An 18,259-nucleotide genomic window follows, 5' to 3' on the forward strand; every position below is an offset into this window, starting at 1 on the left:
GTCTTTTGCATTTTTCATATAAAACATCTTGTTGAATTATGTTAAAATTGCGACCTGTACGTTATACCTGAACAGCCAGCCGCACAGACGGGTAGACATGGCTTAATGGACTTTTAAAAACTTGATATGAATTTACCACTTTTTTCAGTGAATTAGCACTTTTTTGACAGTCATTTTGCACTTTATTCTATGGGAGTTCTGGCAACACTGGTCCACTATATTTTAAAGTTTTTATTCGAATAAATTGATAAAATATAAATAAAACTTGCCAAACGCCTCCAAAATCTTAAGACACGGGTTATTCATCATGTACTAGTAATTGTTTGAATAGTCCTCTGAAGGGCTAATTATTGATCGATCCACTTACTTATGTAAAATTTCATTGCTATACTCGTATATTATTATTATTATACCCTTCACCTTCGTGAGAAGGGTATATATAAGTTTGTCATTCCGTTTGTAATTTCTTTAATATAATTTTCCGACCCTATAAAGTATATATATTCTGGATCCTTATAGATAGCGGAGTCGATTAAGCCATGTCCGTCTGTCTGTCTGTTGAAATCAGTTTTTAGAGGACCCCAGATATCGGCGAGATCCGAATCTTCAATAATTCTATTAGAAATGCTTTCGAGAAGATCGCTATTTAAAATCAGCAAAATCGGTCGGTAAATAACGGAGATATAAGCAAAAATCCGAGACAACCTCTGAAAATTTCATCAAAAAATTGTTATAAAAGCAACAATAACACTGTATATAGAAAAAGATGTACACGTGTGTGTGTAGATGTATTTGGAATCCAAACATACAAAGTATACACAGCAAAAAATATATGATTGGCATTTTTTGTTAAAATAAAATAATTTGCCCTTTTGTTTTGCAAATATATTTTTAATGAATAGAAAAAAGTATTTAAAACGTTTTCAATTATATGAGAGTAGATTGTGAGTTATTGTACAATAATTTTATATGCGAATAATGTAGTCGGGAAAAAATTGAAAATTTTTTCCCGACTACATGGTGAAGGGTATATAAGATTCGGCACAGCCGAATATAGCACTCTTACTTGTTATTATTATTATTATTATTATTATTATTACATATTTATTTAGCCAGTAATGAGTGTTATAGTCATTTTCTGAAGTGTGACCTTATATGAGTGGAAGGGTTAATTATAGACCGATCCTCATAAAATTTGGTAGGGAAATTTTGGGTCATATAGAACTTATTTATGTCGAATTTCATCGCTATACTCGTACTTTTAAAAGAGATATGTCCGAAATTGGCCTAACAAACCTTACCTATAGACAATATTTATGCACAAATTCAAAAATTCAGTCATTTCAACAGACAGACTTTCGGACATTGCTAGATCGTCTTAGAATTTAATAAGGACCCAAATATATATAATTTTTGTGGGTCTGTGACCAATATTTCGATGTGTTACAAACTGAATGACAAAAATATCTTTAATGATGTTTTGTATAACTATGTGTGCATCAGCTACTTCACCGAAACCGAAAACCGGTTTACCGTTTTTTTAACATTCAAAAACCGACCGACCGGTTTCGAATATTTCATATTTTCGAAGTATTTGACAAGCCGGTTTTTATATCGAATAACCGGTTTTTTTTAAATTACCTTATTTTATATAATACATATACAGTGTGTGACAAAACAATGGAAACTTTTTCTAAATTTTCACTAAAGGACTCAGAACCTAAAATTTTAATGAACTATAAGGATCCAGAATATATACTTTATAGGGTCGGAAAATTATATTATAGAAATTACAAACGGAATGACAAACTTATATATACCCTTCTCACGAAGGTGAAGGGTATTATTAACAAAAATTTCAAAAAATTGGTAAGAATAAAAAGAACTAGTTATATTGAATCTTTTTTTCTGAGTTGATTGATAGTTTCCGAAAGTAGCACAAGCACCCCAAAATCGGTACTCATTTTCTCCAAATTTAACAGCACTCCAGAAGGATGATGCAAAATTAAATATAACCTTAATAAGTTTTATAGGATCTTAAATGTCTCTATCAAATTCCATAAGAATCGGTCTATATTATATCCAAGCGTCCATAATAACTTGCTTAAAATCATGTGTAGCGATGAAATTCTTCATAATCAAGTTTACCTCTACATATGTAAATCCTCTTTCAGAAAATAAATTTATTACTAATAAATTATTAAAACATATTAGTATTATGAGACATTCGAAAAAAATGATTTGTTTTAAAACATCCTTCTTAGAGCTCGGTCCGCGATCCAAACCATTAATATCGTATTTCGAAAATAAAACCTATACCTATAAAATTTATTAGATTTATAAATGAGCAAAGCTTGGTAAAACGTGTTGTGTTGGTGCGTATGTAAGATTCGGCATTCCCGAACTTTTACATATTCATACATTTTTATTTTATTGTATATTTTTAATTTTAATGATTTTTTTTTCAAAAAAATGTTTTTGGAAGATGTTAGCCTTTTTAGCATGTAGTCACTTCATTGCAGTGACACCAAATTTTTAACAAAACAACGCTCTTTTAGCTTATTTTTTTCAAACATTTTTCACTATTATTACACAATAATATTTAAAATAATTCACTTCTTAATTTAATTTATAGTGTAAATTATAAATTACAATAAACATATGCAAACAAAATTTTGTGAGAATTTCTTAAAATTTTACAAAACATCTCAAAACTAATTTTTTTTAAAGTTCTTTAATTATAAAAAGTGAAAAATAGAATAAAAAATGACAAAAATGCACTTTTAATGCTAAAAATTTGTAGCAACAGACGAAAAAGTGCTAAAAAGCATCTTAAACTTTTTTCTGAAAAATAAGTGCAGCCCACGAAAAAAAGTGCTAGAATTGCACTTTTAATGCCGTTATGGCAACACTGATGTGGAGCCTGGCTTAGAAGCCACAAAAGGGAATTTTTTTGATACTTTTTCGTTTCGCACAAGGTAATTTTCGAATTTTCTATAATATTGTACCTAGAAATATGAAATTAGGTATGTAGAGTCTGAATTAAGTGAGAATCCATAAAAGTGAACTTTTGGCATTTTTTTTGTTTTTTAAAAGGTCATTTTGAAATTTTTTGTAATATTGAATTAAGAAATATGAAATTAACTATGTACACGCAGAGAAAAAACATGGTTCGGCATGGTTAGGACAACTATGTTTTTTGTAACAATATTTTGTTGTCATAACCAAACAATTGTTATTTTTATTGAACTTTATCAATATTTAAGTTACTGAAAACATTTATATGTTTATGACAATTATAAATTTGAGAATGATTCTCTGAAAAATAATTATTTTTACAACAAATAAGTAATGATAATTATGTAAACATTTTTTTAGAATCATTTAAACTATCAAATAACCATTAAATGGTAGGATTTTACACATTTATCCATATAATGTTTAAGATATAAGTAAAATACGTTTAATATTAAAAATATTTTGGTATCGCCAATTTTCTGTCAGTTGTATGGTTTATCCGTACTAAATCGGATTAAATAAATTGTTAAATAAACGCAGTGTTAAAATAATTGTGAAAAATAAATAATATCTAAAAATATAAAGGGAAACAATAGAAATATAAAATACATAAAATAGTGTACATAAAAAATTAATAATTAAAAAAATTATATTGTTTTTTATGGGAATATCAGTTCTTGGAAGTTTTGTGTTTGTTTCAAAGAAAATTAACAAATAATTACATTTTACGCCGAGCACATTAAATTAACTATATTATGTTTAATATGTAACAATAACATACCCTTTAAGTACCCTATTATATTTTTAGATAGTATTTATTTTTCTCAATTATTTTAAACTGCATTTGATTAACAATTTATTTAATCCGATCTAGTACGGATAAACCATACAACTGATATAAAAATGGCGATACCAAAATATTTTTAATAGTAAACGTATTTTACTTATATCTTAAACATTATATGCATAAACGTATAACCATTTAATGATTATTTCATAGTTTAAATGATTCTAAAGAATATAATATGTTTACATAATTATCATTATTTATTTGTTGTAAAAATAATTATTTTTCAGAGAATCATTCTCAAATTTATAATTGTCATAAACATATAAATGTTTTCAGTAACTAAAATATTGATGAAGTTCAATAAAAATAACAATTGTTTTGTTATGACAACAAATTATTGTTACAAAAAACATAGAATAGTTTTCCTAACCATGCCGAACCATGTTTTTTCTCTGCGCGAAAATAAAATTTTAAAAATTGAGTTATCCAGCTTAATAATCTTGGATATTGTTAAGCATGGTAGACAATATTCTGATGGGGAGTTCATTAAAAAAAATTTAAAAATATTGTCAAAAAGTTAATTTTAAATTAATCGAAAATCTTCAATTGTCACGCAATAGTGTTATTCGGCGCACCAGTTTCTAAAATTTTAAATAAGTCTAGAAAACCCCTGTGATTTAAATTTTAAAATTTTATAAAAATATATAGAAGTTGGTTTTAAAGGTAAAAGGTTTCATTATTTTTATACATATTTTGTTTTTAACAAAATTCAGAATCATTTAAATAAATTTTTATTTTTTACAAAATATGTAGGTGTTTTACATTATATGTAAACCTTTTTCTGATGTATCGTCCGTAGTAAGTCGGGCAAAGGGCCGACTGCCTCAACAACCTAACCTAACATTTTTAAAATACACTATGGCAATTAAGCACTCTTACTGGTTTTCCTTCCAATGGGGCAGGTACATACTGTAAAGATTCATACATACATACATACATACATACATACATACATACATACACACACATACACACACATACATACATGCATACATTAAATTTTAGAAAATTTAAGAACGTTTTACAGGGGCATAAGAGCTAAATATAATAAACTTTGTAAAGTTAATACCAATGGTCCACCCCCCGAACAAGGCTTCTGAGCTCATAATTATGTTAAATATATAGATATATCGATAAAATACGCACAACTATGTTTTATAGAAGTCTTGATGTCCGTGCCAAATTTCAGAAAAATCTGGTCCCATTCAGAAAATTACTTGAATATACCAAATTAACTTGTAAACAAAAATATCGCGATGAAATTCAGCACAATAAAATATTATGTAAATATAAATATATTCACAAAATTTTATCGGACTTGGTCAATATTTGCCCCTAGCCCCTATATAATGCCTTTTTAAGAAAATTAGTTTTTCATCCATTAATTGCTTAAATGTATCGGAACAAGGGAATATTGAAAATGCTTTATTATGAAAAATAAATCACATTTAATAATCATAACTGGTGTAGGGTATTATATGGTCGGCCACGCCCGACTATACTTTCTTACTTGTTTTATTTTTATTTTTTGTGGAGTAAATATTATATTGAAAATAAGAAAATTATGGATAAGATTTTATATTATTTTTTTATGTCTAGGAGTTGAAGGTGCTATGCGTATGCAGATGCCTCAAGAAGAACCGGTATCTCTAGCAGCTACTCATCCAAATTTGCTTCCAACAGTTATACAATCGGTACGCAACTATTTGTGAAATTTGTGTTCGAATCAAAAGTTAAAAATATATATTTTTTAATTTAGGATATAAAACATAACCTGGATTCATTGGTAAACCAACTGTGCAATTTACGATTAGGAACAAATCAACATCAACGATTGTTACTTTTAAGGCAACGTCAGTTAATTGAAGAAGATGAACTGCGTTTGAAGCATTACGTCGAATATGAGAAATTTCAAAAGGCCATGCGTCAATGTAAGTGTCAGCTTCTTATTATTTTAAAAATTACACGATTGTCTTTTTTTAACATCGGATGTATTACTTAAAAATGTGATATATTGACGTTTATTGTGAATCATTGGCACAATATCAAGTTAATAATTACATTTTTTTATTTCCACCTTTCTGAAACATACGAATTAACCCAGATATGTCCATTGCGTGAGCATGATCATTTTAAATGTATTTTTATATCATTTTGAAAACATATGAACAGAAAACAACGCAATTGTAAATTAAAAAAAATGTATTGCAAAAAAAAATGGTTTTTAAAGTCCTCCTAAATATATGACAAAGAGGTCACAACAACAAAACTAAAACACAATAATAAATTTTTAAAGCATATAACTATGAATCTACCCATTATAAATATAAAATTAAAAAATATATATATTATTAATTTACTTGTAAATGTGCAGAATTTTATTCTCCGCACATATTCACTTACCCAAATTTAGTGATTATCACAAATATAAAAATTCATTAATTCATAAATAGTAGCAAACAATATATCATTATGTATTGAGGAGACCCGAATATGTGAACAAAAAAAGCTTCATTTTTATTTTTTGAAACTATATAATTTTTTTAGCAACAATTTTTTTCATTCATATTTTTTTAGAAAACTCGCAAAAAGTAATATAATTTGTTTGTTTTGTTAAATTAATATTTTTTTTATAAATATTTTTCAATTTATTAAAAACACCTTTACTTTCTGAGGGTTAAATAAAACTCAAAAAATAACTTTTATTTTTTGAACGAAAAATAAAACTTATTTTGGGAGCAAAAAAAAAAAATAAAAACTCAACTAATTATTATTTTCTGAATGAAAATTTTAAATCAAACAAGTCAGATTTCTATATTCGGCTGTGCCGAATATAGAAATCTGACTACCCTTCTGAATACCCTTCGCCAAGTATGTTTTACAATACAGTTTTTATTTATCTTGTATCCCTGCACACATGTCACACATAACATACACACAAACAAATATAAAATGTAGCAGAAAGAAATATTAACCGTTGTACCACCGTTAAACTGTATTACCACCCTCAAACAAATTAGAGCTGTATTACCAACATATTACTGCTTTATCTCCTTGTTGTTATGCTTTTATTAATAATTTGTTGAGGAAATTTTCAGAGGTAGTCTCAGATTTTACCCATATCTCAGTTATTTATGGACCGATTTTGCTGATTTTCAATAGAAAAGTTCTCGAAAGCATGCCTGACAGAATTATTGAAGATTTGGATCTCGAAGATATCTGGAGTCTTCAGAAAATTGATTTCAACAGACAGACAGACGGACAGAAATAGAAATAACTGTGACTTTCTGTGTAAAAAATAAAACTTAGAAAATATTCATTAAAAATTATTTTTTTAAGTTGCAGTCCCTGAAAAAATAACAATTAGCTATTGACTTCACCTTATGAGTACACCCTGGTACTTATTTTATTTTGGAGCCGACATAAATAATATCGATTCTGGCACTGTCCCTTTGAAAATCTAAATTTTTTGGACACATCTAATGTATGTACTCATAAATATGTATTTGATTTATATTAAGTTTGTATCGATGTACAAAATATTTATGTGTGGCTATATGCAACAGATTTTCTTCACTTGTTAGTTTTTTTTTTGTTATGTAGTAAGTATACATAGAGAGTGGCACACGGTATAGATAAATATATTTGTGTGGCTGTGTGTATTACTTTCATACTATTGTTACAGTTTACCTTGGCACGCGCCTTATCTTGCATTTGTGTCTTCGCGCTCACTCGCTAGTTTCAAAAAAACTATCGCGCGCGTGCTACATCACATCATCATTAACATCATGCTTCGTTTGAGTTTTTGTAATATACACGCATACACATACACCTGCATGGAGAGGCATCCAAGTGTAGCGAAAAAACTGTTTACTTGTTTTTATTAAAATATACATACATACTTGTACATGGGCTACAATAATATAATCTAACATATACATAATTACATATTAGAGAGATCAATTCTTTGGGTTTTCCCAAAATCCGGTTTTTTTGCTAAACCGGTTTTTTTTTTGAAATTGTTTTAAAATCTGCCACTCTTTATACAAGCGTACAAAAATTGAAAAAAAAAAATCGAAAACCAGAGTCCAAAACTTCAACTTCAGGTTTCAACTTTGCAGGTCTGGCCTCAGAATATCTCCGTCATATGAAGTTTTCAAGATACCGTGTCCTAAATTTAATATTTTTTTAAATTTAAAAAATAGCACACTTTGAGTTCAGTGTTAAACATTTTTATACCCAATATTCTAAGACGATCTAGCTGTGTTCGTCCTTCTGTTTGTTGTTGGCACGATAGCGTCCACAAAAAAGGAGATATTGAGATGAGATTTTCCCAAAATATATTTTATTGATCAGAAATGGTATTGGAAATGGACAAAATCGGTCAACAACATAGCCCCTATACAAATGTAACAAATGTAATATTGTATATAGAGCTTCAAACATTCACAAATTCGTTGTTTATGAAGAAAATACTACAAAATGTCGCGTAGGTCAGTTTTTTGACGCCTGAAATAAAATTCTGAATTACGGCGGACATAGGACCATAATTGGACCTACCCCCCCCTATAAGGTCCCCTTTAGAAAATGAATAAAAATCTGAATATAGCAATGAAATTCGACACACTTAAGTTTCAATCTAGCCAATATTTCTCCACCAAATTTTATGTGGATCAAAAATTACATTATGCTAGCTGTATATCCGAACTCAATAGGGGGTTTTTAAACACGGACGGTCATGGCTAGTTGGTCCTAGAAACCACTAAAGTGTGAAGGGTATAAAAATTAAAAGTTTGTCAGTATGGACCTACAAGCTTTGTTATATTTTGCTTTCATGATAAAAAAATATTTATTCATTAAAAAATTGAGAATAAACTTCAGACGAAAAAGTAAGGAATAAGTAAGAGTGTTATATTCGGTACCCTCCATCAAATCATGTACCATACGTTTTAAGTGAATTTGAGAAAGTGAATCGATTATTTTGTTATTTGTTACCAACATTTACTCAGTTATTGGATGGGGTAGTATGACGGTTACTTATATAGTAATTTCTACTGATTTTCTATATAGCAATAGAAGTAAATTTTGGACCGGAAGTTTTACAAAGATTTGGTTTCAATAACATTTGTTATGTCGAATATCAAGAGAATTTGCCAGAATTTACTCTACTCTTACTATACTCCCTGCCATCAATTTCTATCCAAATTGTGACCATAACGTAACAGCTTAAAGTTTAAAACAATATAGTTTGATATAATCTGAGTGAATAAAAAGTGACCCTGTTCGTAAGAAACTGATTTGCCTCTTTAACACTTACTTGATGAGTCGTTTTCGTTTCAGTTTTATGTCACTTTTTTGTAACATAAAAGAGTGTAAAATTAGAAATATTTCCAGTCTTTTCATAACAATAGGGAAACTGGAAATTATTCTAATTTAACACTCTTTTATGTTATAAAAATTGCTTTGTACTCACTAATCTCTTACTTATGTTTTTTATATTAAATTTTTCAATAAATACAATCACTATAAACTTAATATATTTAATGAAATTATGTGAACAAGAATAATTCTACAATGAATTATCTTGTTTGTTAGTGTGCCAGGTCGCAATTTGAAGATAATGAAATTTGGTTCATGATATTATATTGCCCCAGGGACGAAACCTATTGACTTGTAAACATTGTAATCAAACTACAGGTCGCAATTTTGGAGATAATTCAATGAAATTTGGCACATGATATTCCCGTAGACGAAGCCTATTGAAAATGGTTAACATCGGTCCATTATTTCACCTAGGCCCCATACAACTGAACCCGTCAAATAGGGCTATTAAGTTCATAATTTTGTTTAATATACTCGTATCTCGACAAAAGCTGCAAAACCAAGTTCTATACTAGCCTTGATAACCCTGATGATCTTTATAATTATAAGGTCTCATTCGACTATAGCCCCTATAAAAAGCCCCCATCAAAATTTTACTTAAATATCCACAGTTTTATAAAACAATAAATGGCTTAAGTATATCTAAGGCAAGGTACAATTCAACTTAAATGCTTAATTATGAAAACTAAATCACATTTTATTCGTAGGTATAGGGTATTATTTGGCCTGCCTCGCCCGACTATAATTCTTACTTGTATTTTACTTTGATTCGAAATAAATATATACGAAGTAGTTACTTCAAATGCCTGTATTTTTCAAACCGACTGAGATATTTACATAGTTCATTTGTAATGCATTGAAAATCACTAATTTTAGAAAAAATTTTTCGAATTTTTTTATTTAAATTTTGAGTTTGGAAAGAAATTGCAAAATAAAACAAGTTAGAGTGCTAAATTCGGCTGTGCCGAATTTTAAATACCCTCCACCAGCTACTTTTATGTTATTACTTTTCTAATTGATCAAATATTTGTAGAAATAAGTTTTCTCATGCCTTTAATAGAAAAAATCAAAAAGTTAAATCTATTACAATTCCAAGATTTATTGTGTGAAAGATTTAGAGATTTTCAAAATACAAATACATTTATAATTATGTTCTACACAAAATTTTGTTCAACACAAATTGATAATGCTCTTTAAATACGGTTAAAGCGCTTTTAAGGGCAGGACCTAGTATAGGAGAAAATATAAGTATACAAAACTAATATTTTTGCAATATTATGTATCAAAAGCTTAATTTGGTAATAATAAAGGACTTTGTATGGGAGCTATGTCCAATTATCTATATAAAGACAAAATTTCAGAATTCTCTATTTTTATCATTACTTGGTAATAAATATTGTGAATCTAAGTGATTTTCTGGACCTAGTATGAGAGCTATGACCAAATAGGGACCGATCGAAAAACAATTTTATAATGAATTTATACATATAAGAGCAATATTTTTGATAAATGTATGGATATCAATATTTGGTTATGAGTTATGTGCGTTTTTTTTTTTTTTGATTTTCGAAAGGGAACCTTGTGTGTGTGTTTTTTTGTGTGTGGGAGCTATGATCAATTATGGACCCATCGGAAAAACATTTCACAATATTATTTCTCTATATATGAGCAACACTTGTGCCAAATTTTATATCGATATCTTAATTTAGTAATGAGTTATGCGCGTTTAAGTGATTTTCGGGAGGGGACCTTGTATGGGAGCTATGACCAATTATGGACTGATCCATAAAAACTTTCATTGTAATATTTCTGTATATAAGATCATTATTTGTACCAAATTTTATATCGATATCTTAATTTAGTAATGAGTTATGCGCGTTTAAGTGATTTTTGGGAGGGGACCTTGTATGGGAGCTATGACCAATTATGGACCGATCCATAAAAACTTTCATTGTAATATTTCTGTATATAAGAGCAATACTTGTACTAAATTTTATATCGATATCTTAATTAAGTAATGAGTTATGTGTGTTTAAGTGATTTTCTGGAGGGGACCTTGTATGGGAGCTATGACTAATTATGGACCGATCCAAAAAAACTTTCATTTTCATATTTCTGTATATAAGGTCATTATTTGTACCAAATTTTATATCGATATCTTATTTAGTAATTAGTTATGCGAGTTTAAGTGATTTTCGGGAGGGGACCTTGTATGGGAGCTATGACGAAATATGGACCGATCCAAAAAATCTTTCATAGTAATATTTCTGTATATAAGAGCAATATTAGAACCAAAATTTTATATCGATATCTTGATTTACTAACGAGTTATGCGCGTTTAAGTGATTTTCGGGAGGGGACCTTGTATGGGAGCTTTGACCAAATATGGACCGATCCAAAAAATCTTTCACTGTAATATTTCTGTATATAAGAGAAATACTTGTACCAAACTTTATAACGATATCTTAATTTAGTAATGAGTTATGCGCGTTTAAGTGATTTTCGGGAGGGGACCTTGTATGGGAGCTATGACCAATTATGGACCCACCAAAAAAAGTTTTCCTCTGAATAAATTCTATTGTCATAAAATTTCAATTTCTAAAATTTTGTGCAGATATCGACATTACGACGGAAGTTATTAACAAAAAACCAAATTTCCGGGAATTTGTACTTTTGTATGGCAGGTATATGAAATTGTGGACCGATTCTGGTGATTTTACTCAGAGGTTAAGCTCTTATGTAGAAACGAATGTATGCCGATTTTTACGGAATTATCTTGCATAGTTTTCTAGAAAATTACATCAGAATTTGTAAAAAATGCCTATTTTTTTCGAGGTTGTTTAAAATTTTGATTCATAACTTTTCCCGATGTAAACCGATTTTGCCCATTTTCAATACCAAACAACTTAGGAAAACAAAGAACATTTTGGGTGAATTTGGTTAAATTCTATTGCTTCGTTTTATCGTGAGCGTGTTTTACACAGACAGACGGACATAGCTAGATCGACTCAGAATTTGATAAGGACCCAGAATATATATACTTTGTTGGGTCTCAGATGAATATTTCTTGGTGTTACACACGGAATGACAAAGTTATATATACCCTCTATCACCACTGATGGTGGTGGAGGGTATAACAAGTTAGTTATATTCGGCTGAGCCGAATCTTAAATACCCTCCACCAGCTATTGTGAATTTAAGAGATTTTCTGGAGGCGACCTAGCATGAGAGCTATGACAAAATATGGACCGATCGTAAAACAATGTTGTAGTGTACTTTCGTCATGGACCATATAAATTAAATAGGAAAATTATTATATCTGAGAAACTATTAGAGCTACAATCTTCAAATATTAATTGAAGAACTTTGACATTAATGTGAACATTTAGAGAATAACGGGCGGACTTTCAATGGGGATCGGTCCATAATTGACCCTACCACCCATATAAGGTCCCCTTCAGAAAATTACTTTAACGCTAATTATGGGCGCAAAAATACGATTATAGCGAAGAAATTTGATAAGTAAGTATCTTAGAAACCAAAACCTTTCCATGAAATTTTATGTGGATCGGTCTATAATTGACCCTACCCCCCATATAAGGTCCCCTCCATAAAAATATCACAGAAGTAAGTTTTTCACAAACCAAAATCTCTTCGCCAAATTTTATGTGAAACAGGCCCTAAAATTCTACAAAACTCTGTGGGGATCGGTCCATAATTGTTTCTACCCCCCTATTTACGGTCCCCATCAGAATATTACTTTAACGCTCATTAGTGGCTTAAAAATGTACAGCGATGAAATAAGACACTGATAAGTTCTCCCGAACCGAAATCTCTCTAGCAATTTTTATGAGGATCAGTCCGTAATAACACCACCCCATATAAATACGAATACGATTCGACATAAGATAATTTTGATTTAAAAACTCTCTACCATATTTTATGACTTTAAAAATACAAGTAGATCTATGAATTTTAATTTTAAATTAATAAGTCTTCTTACCGACTTTTATATATGTACGTATAAAATAACTCTACTCCCTATATAAATTAGCACTGTCAATAAACCCCCATTAATGGACCTCATTCAAATGTTACCTTGATGTTCTCATTAATATCGATATATAATAATAAAATTTTCAAAATATCAAAATTCATTTATATTGGCAGTGATTTGATGGTGGATATAAATAACTCGGCATAGCCGAATATAACACTCTTACTTGTTTATATTAAACTTTTTAAAACTGAAATCTATGCAGATTTCTGAATTTCGACAGAATTCGTCCGAAGGAATTCGGAAAAATGTGCAGAGTTGTCGGTCAGAATTTGGTATGAAATCTAATGTAAATTCTTGGGGAATTTTGGACAAATACCATGTCTGACATGTGACGTTAAAACTAAGCAAAGGAAGTCAGCCAAATTCACTGAAAATATTCACTATTGTCCTAAGCAGTTTGGTATTGAAAACCGTTTGTAAACGGTTGCCAACCTTGTTATATTTTGATTCATAACTTTTGCCGATGTGAACCGATACATCGGCAAAAGTTATGAATCAAAATATAACAAGGTTGGCAACCGTTTCCAAACGGTGATAAAGTATTTTGGTATTTCGGTATTTTTACTTATTTCGGTATTGGTATTTAAGCATTATCGATATTTTGGCTTAATTCGGTAACGATATCTTAGCGTTAACAGTGTTTTGACTTATTTCGGAATTGGTATTTCGGCATATTTTGGTATCGCTATTTTAGCGGTAATGGCAGTGCAATAAAATGATATTATTCGGCTATGCAGAATATATAGGACCACTTCCGAAATAAAAAAGTCAATTCCGGAAGTGGTTCTAAATATGGACTTTAACAATCAATCTAAAAATCTTCATAGCCTTCAATGAAGTATTGGGTCAAATATAGTTTTTCAGGCCAGTAATGAGCATTAAATAAAATCTATGCCTGAATTATTGACCCACTTATATCTGCCATACTATGGCTCTGACTCTGGAGATATATATTCTTGACCATAGTCCATTCAAATAATATACACCATTTCAAGTTTAAATTGAGAAAATCAAAATTTGTATTGTGAAAAACCAAAATGAATTTCAGAAATCCAATTTAATGTTGTTTTCATAACAAAATTAAATTAAGGAATCAAAATTAATATTAGAAAAAAATTTAAATTTAAAATTCCAACTCAATATTAAGAAAAAATCAATTTATATTCAGAAATTGAAATTGATAAAATACAAAATGATATTTAGATATTTTAAATCGTAGGTTTTATGACGGTCTGACAAAGCAAAAGAGGAAAAGTATAAGAAATATATTGTCTACCTTTTTATTTAAATGTGTATGTTTTTTATATGTAGTTATGTATGTACATATGTATATTGATGGACATGCGAAAGAACATTTTCTTTTTTATAAAGCCAAGCGCATAGGGCTTGGGCACCCTTGGTTTGGATGCTGTTGGCGTCATTGCGTTGTTATTTTTGAACACAAAACATTTTTGAAGAGCATGCAAAATATCAGCTGTTTTTCGTGAAACATTTTTATTTTTCAACCTACAAATATTTTCTTAGTGTGAACAAAATGTGAACACCAAACATGAAACATTTTTGTTAAACGTGAAAGAAACTATATAATAATATTTTTTACGATTTCATAGAAATTTCTGCCTAAAAACAAAAAATTAAATACATTTTTATTTCATAATGTGTTTAAAATGAGTATTTCTATTTTGACGTTTTGTTTGAAGAAACAAAGCCAAACACAATTCAATACAAATAGTAAAAGTTTGTTTGCCCGGTGTTCACATTACAGCAATTAATTTCGTAAAGCAATTGACGGATTAAACAGTAAAAAAACAAGATTTTGTTTGCAGGCAAGGAGGAACATAACAACAAGAACAGCTAATGCGCAACCAAACCAAAAGCCAAAAATATATGTGTTTATTTTTAAATTTTACCACAAAAAAATACAAATTACATTTCAATACCTTGTACAAGTGGAAAAGAGATAGATAGACTTGCTTAAGGTATTGAAATGTAATTTCAATACCTTAAGCAAGTCTATCTATCTCTCATTTTTGTGCAAGTGGAAAAGAGATAGATAGACTTGCACAATGTATTGAAGAGTAAGTAAGTAAGTAAAGCTAAGTTCAGACCTGTAAAATATTTGGTCCAAATATTTGTTATAAAATATTTATAAAGTTGCGTCAAACAAATGCAATACTTATTTCATGTTCAGACTTGAATAAATATTTGATGGTATTGTTTTATCAAACAGTGCAAAAATAATTTGGTTCAAACACACACATGTTTTGCAGCCAAAGTATATCGTATATTTTCATGCAAGAAAAAAACAATTTGGCAATTTGTTTTAATTTTAACTAATTTTATTAGTTTAAAAATTAAATTTTTATAATAAAAGTGTATAATATTAATATATAACACTATTGAAAAAACTTTGTTTGTCGAATCTGAACATAAAATATTTTTTGTTAACAAACAGCAATGCGGATGATTTTCATAAAACAAATTGATTTGCTGGCAAATAAATATTTTCTCAATGTTTCATCAATGTGAACACCATAAATCAAATAATTAACGTCATTTTGGTAAAATAATTATTTGATCTTGCAAACCAAATGTAAGATCAAACAGCGTCAATGACAGCTGTTCTTTGTTTATTTTCTGAAAAAGAGTGTTATCACCTCATACAAAAATGTAAATAGTCGCTTATATGACTGGTTTTCTTTTATTTTTTTTCTTTTATTTTTTATAAAAGCAAGCAATTGCGTAAATTAATGATTTTAATGATATTATTTTTGTTTTTTTTTTTTTGTTAAGTATTGGTTGGTAACAACATACTATATATAGTTATACTACATAATATATGCATCTATAGTCTAGTTTGCAGTGTAGTCCAACGGTTCCCAAATTACAATTAAATAAGGGATACTGTTATCTCGGAGTATGAAGTTAGGCCACACTTCATAATTCAAGGACAAGCTAATCGCAGATTTAAGTTTGTCAAATTGTAAACAAAAGTGTTCTTGTTTGAAAGGACTAAAATAATATATTTCCGAAACAGAGGTGACTCTTTATTCGTCTTCAATACGTTAATCCAGGTAATTTTAAAATATTATTAAATTAACATCAGAAAATGCATAAATAGTCAAAACCATGCAGTAAAATTCACAGTACTTTCGCAAAGAGTTCAAGTCATATATTATGCGGATAAAAGCATTCCGCAACAGTATCGAAGAAGTTCAACTTTCTTATATTATTTTCCCGAAAAATTTGCTAATATACTCAGATTACCCGTCTGCAATCGCAAAAAAAATTGCAACGTGACTCTTTAATCACATGTCGACGATATTTAATGAAGAAACCTTTTCGTTACCTTAAAGAAAAGTGAACGTGAAAGATCTCACGATCATAAAATTAAACATCATGTTAACAATGAAGTCATTCTATCTTCAAAAACAGGCAATTGAAACTTCTCTGAAATATTAATTATTCTCAATGTACGGGAATATTTTATAGAAATGACATATCTACATCTGTTTGACCTTGGGATTTATGGACTATGACAATTTTCGGATGAACAATTACATATTTAGAACAATAAGATATCAGAATATGTATGGTGGTCCGCGAATTTAAATAAATTCCTCAAGGGGTCCGCGAAGTAAAAACCGGGGGAACCGCTGGTCTAGCTATAGTTAAGTCTATAGCCTTGTCTATACTCTAGTTTATAGTATTGTTTATAGTCTAGTCTATAGGATATAATCTAGACTATAGTTTAGTAATTAATTAAGAAATTATTTAATTAATTTATTACTCAATTTATTTAAACAATTATTTATTATATTAATTGATATAAAAATATATTAATAATAAACAATTCTCTATAATTTTCAATTTATAGATATGTAATTTAATGAAAATTATTTATGATTTGGTTATTTCCGGGCTTATAGCGATTTTTTTGAAATTGCTATAAACCGTTCCAAACAACCAAGGTTTTTCGCTACATTGACTATACTAAATAGCAACAACATGACAGTAAAGATCCACCATCTATCTCTTTTCCACTTGCACAAGGTATTGAAATGTAATTTCAATACATTGTGCAAGTCATCTATCTCTTTTCCACTTGCACAAGGTATTAAAATGTAATTTCTATACATTGTGCAAGTCTATCTATCTCTTTTACACTTGCACAAGGTATTGAAATGTAATTTCATTACCTTAAGCAAGTCTATCTATCTCTTTTCCACTTGTACAAGGTATTGAAATGTAATTTGTATTTTTTTGTGGTAAAATTTTGATGAAAAACAATATTAAATGAAATTTTAGAATATATAGAATTTATTATTCAATATTATATAAAATTTTAGAATATATAGAAGTTATTATTCAATGAACAACATTTGTATAGAAACATTCTATTTTAGGAAACTTCTATCTGTTAGAGTAACATTTGGTGTGGGAAGACTAAGTGTGAGTGCTTTCAAGAATGTGACCGTTAAAACAATGCTAGAAGTATCCGGAAAATGTCGCTAGAATATCCTGGAAATGGTTAGAAGATAATGACAAGATATAAATAACGCCGGCAAGAGACCAAATCAGTCAGTCTTTTATAAAACGTCGTTAAGTAAAGTTAATAAAGTCAAGTATGCTATCGTGTCTTAAAAACTTCTATCTAACAGATAGAAGTTTCTTAAAATAGAATGTTTCAAAACAAATGCTGTTTAGAGACATTCATACTGAATCTTGAAACTGGCACTTAAGAACTGTTTGATTTAAATGCAAATACAATTTCGTATTAATATGAATAATAATAACTCTAAAATAAAACAAGTAAGAGTGCTATATTCGGCTGTGCCGAATCTTATATACCCTTCACCATAGTGTATTTTAAACATAATTGATCTTACAGTCTAGTTAATAAAAACATTAAAAAAATTTGAGTCGATTTAAGCCGAATGTTTCGGCGA

At 29.1% G+C, this 18,259-nt stretch overlaps 1 protein-coding gene across 1 annotated transcript in view; it reads left to right on the forward strand.

The window, feature by feature from the left end:
* Window positions 1-5,885, forward strand: part of LOC111687878 (myb-like protein K) — a 29,433-nt gene extending 23,548 nt beyond the window's left edge. Inside the window, exons 3-4 of the mRNA XM_046950203.1 lie at window positions 5,468-5,562; window positions 5,628-5,885. Coding sequence (XP_046806159.1) covers window positions 5,468-5,562; window positions 5,628-5,870 — 338 coding nt within the window. The 3' untranslated portion in view covers window positions 5,871-5,885. The remainder of the gene's footprint in view (window positions 1-5,467; window positions 5,563-5,627) is intronic.
* The last annotated feature ends 12,374 nt before the right edge of the window (window positions 5,886-18,259 follow it).

Source organism: Lucilia cuprina, chromosome X (assembly GCF_022045245.1).
Source record: "Lucilia cuprina isolate Lc7/37 chromosome X, ASM2204524v1, whole genome shotgun sequence".
Lineage (NCBI taxonomy): Eukaryota > Metazoa > Arthropoda > Insecta > Diptera > Calliphoridae > Lucilia > Lucilia cuprina.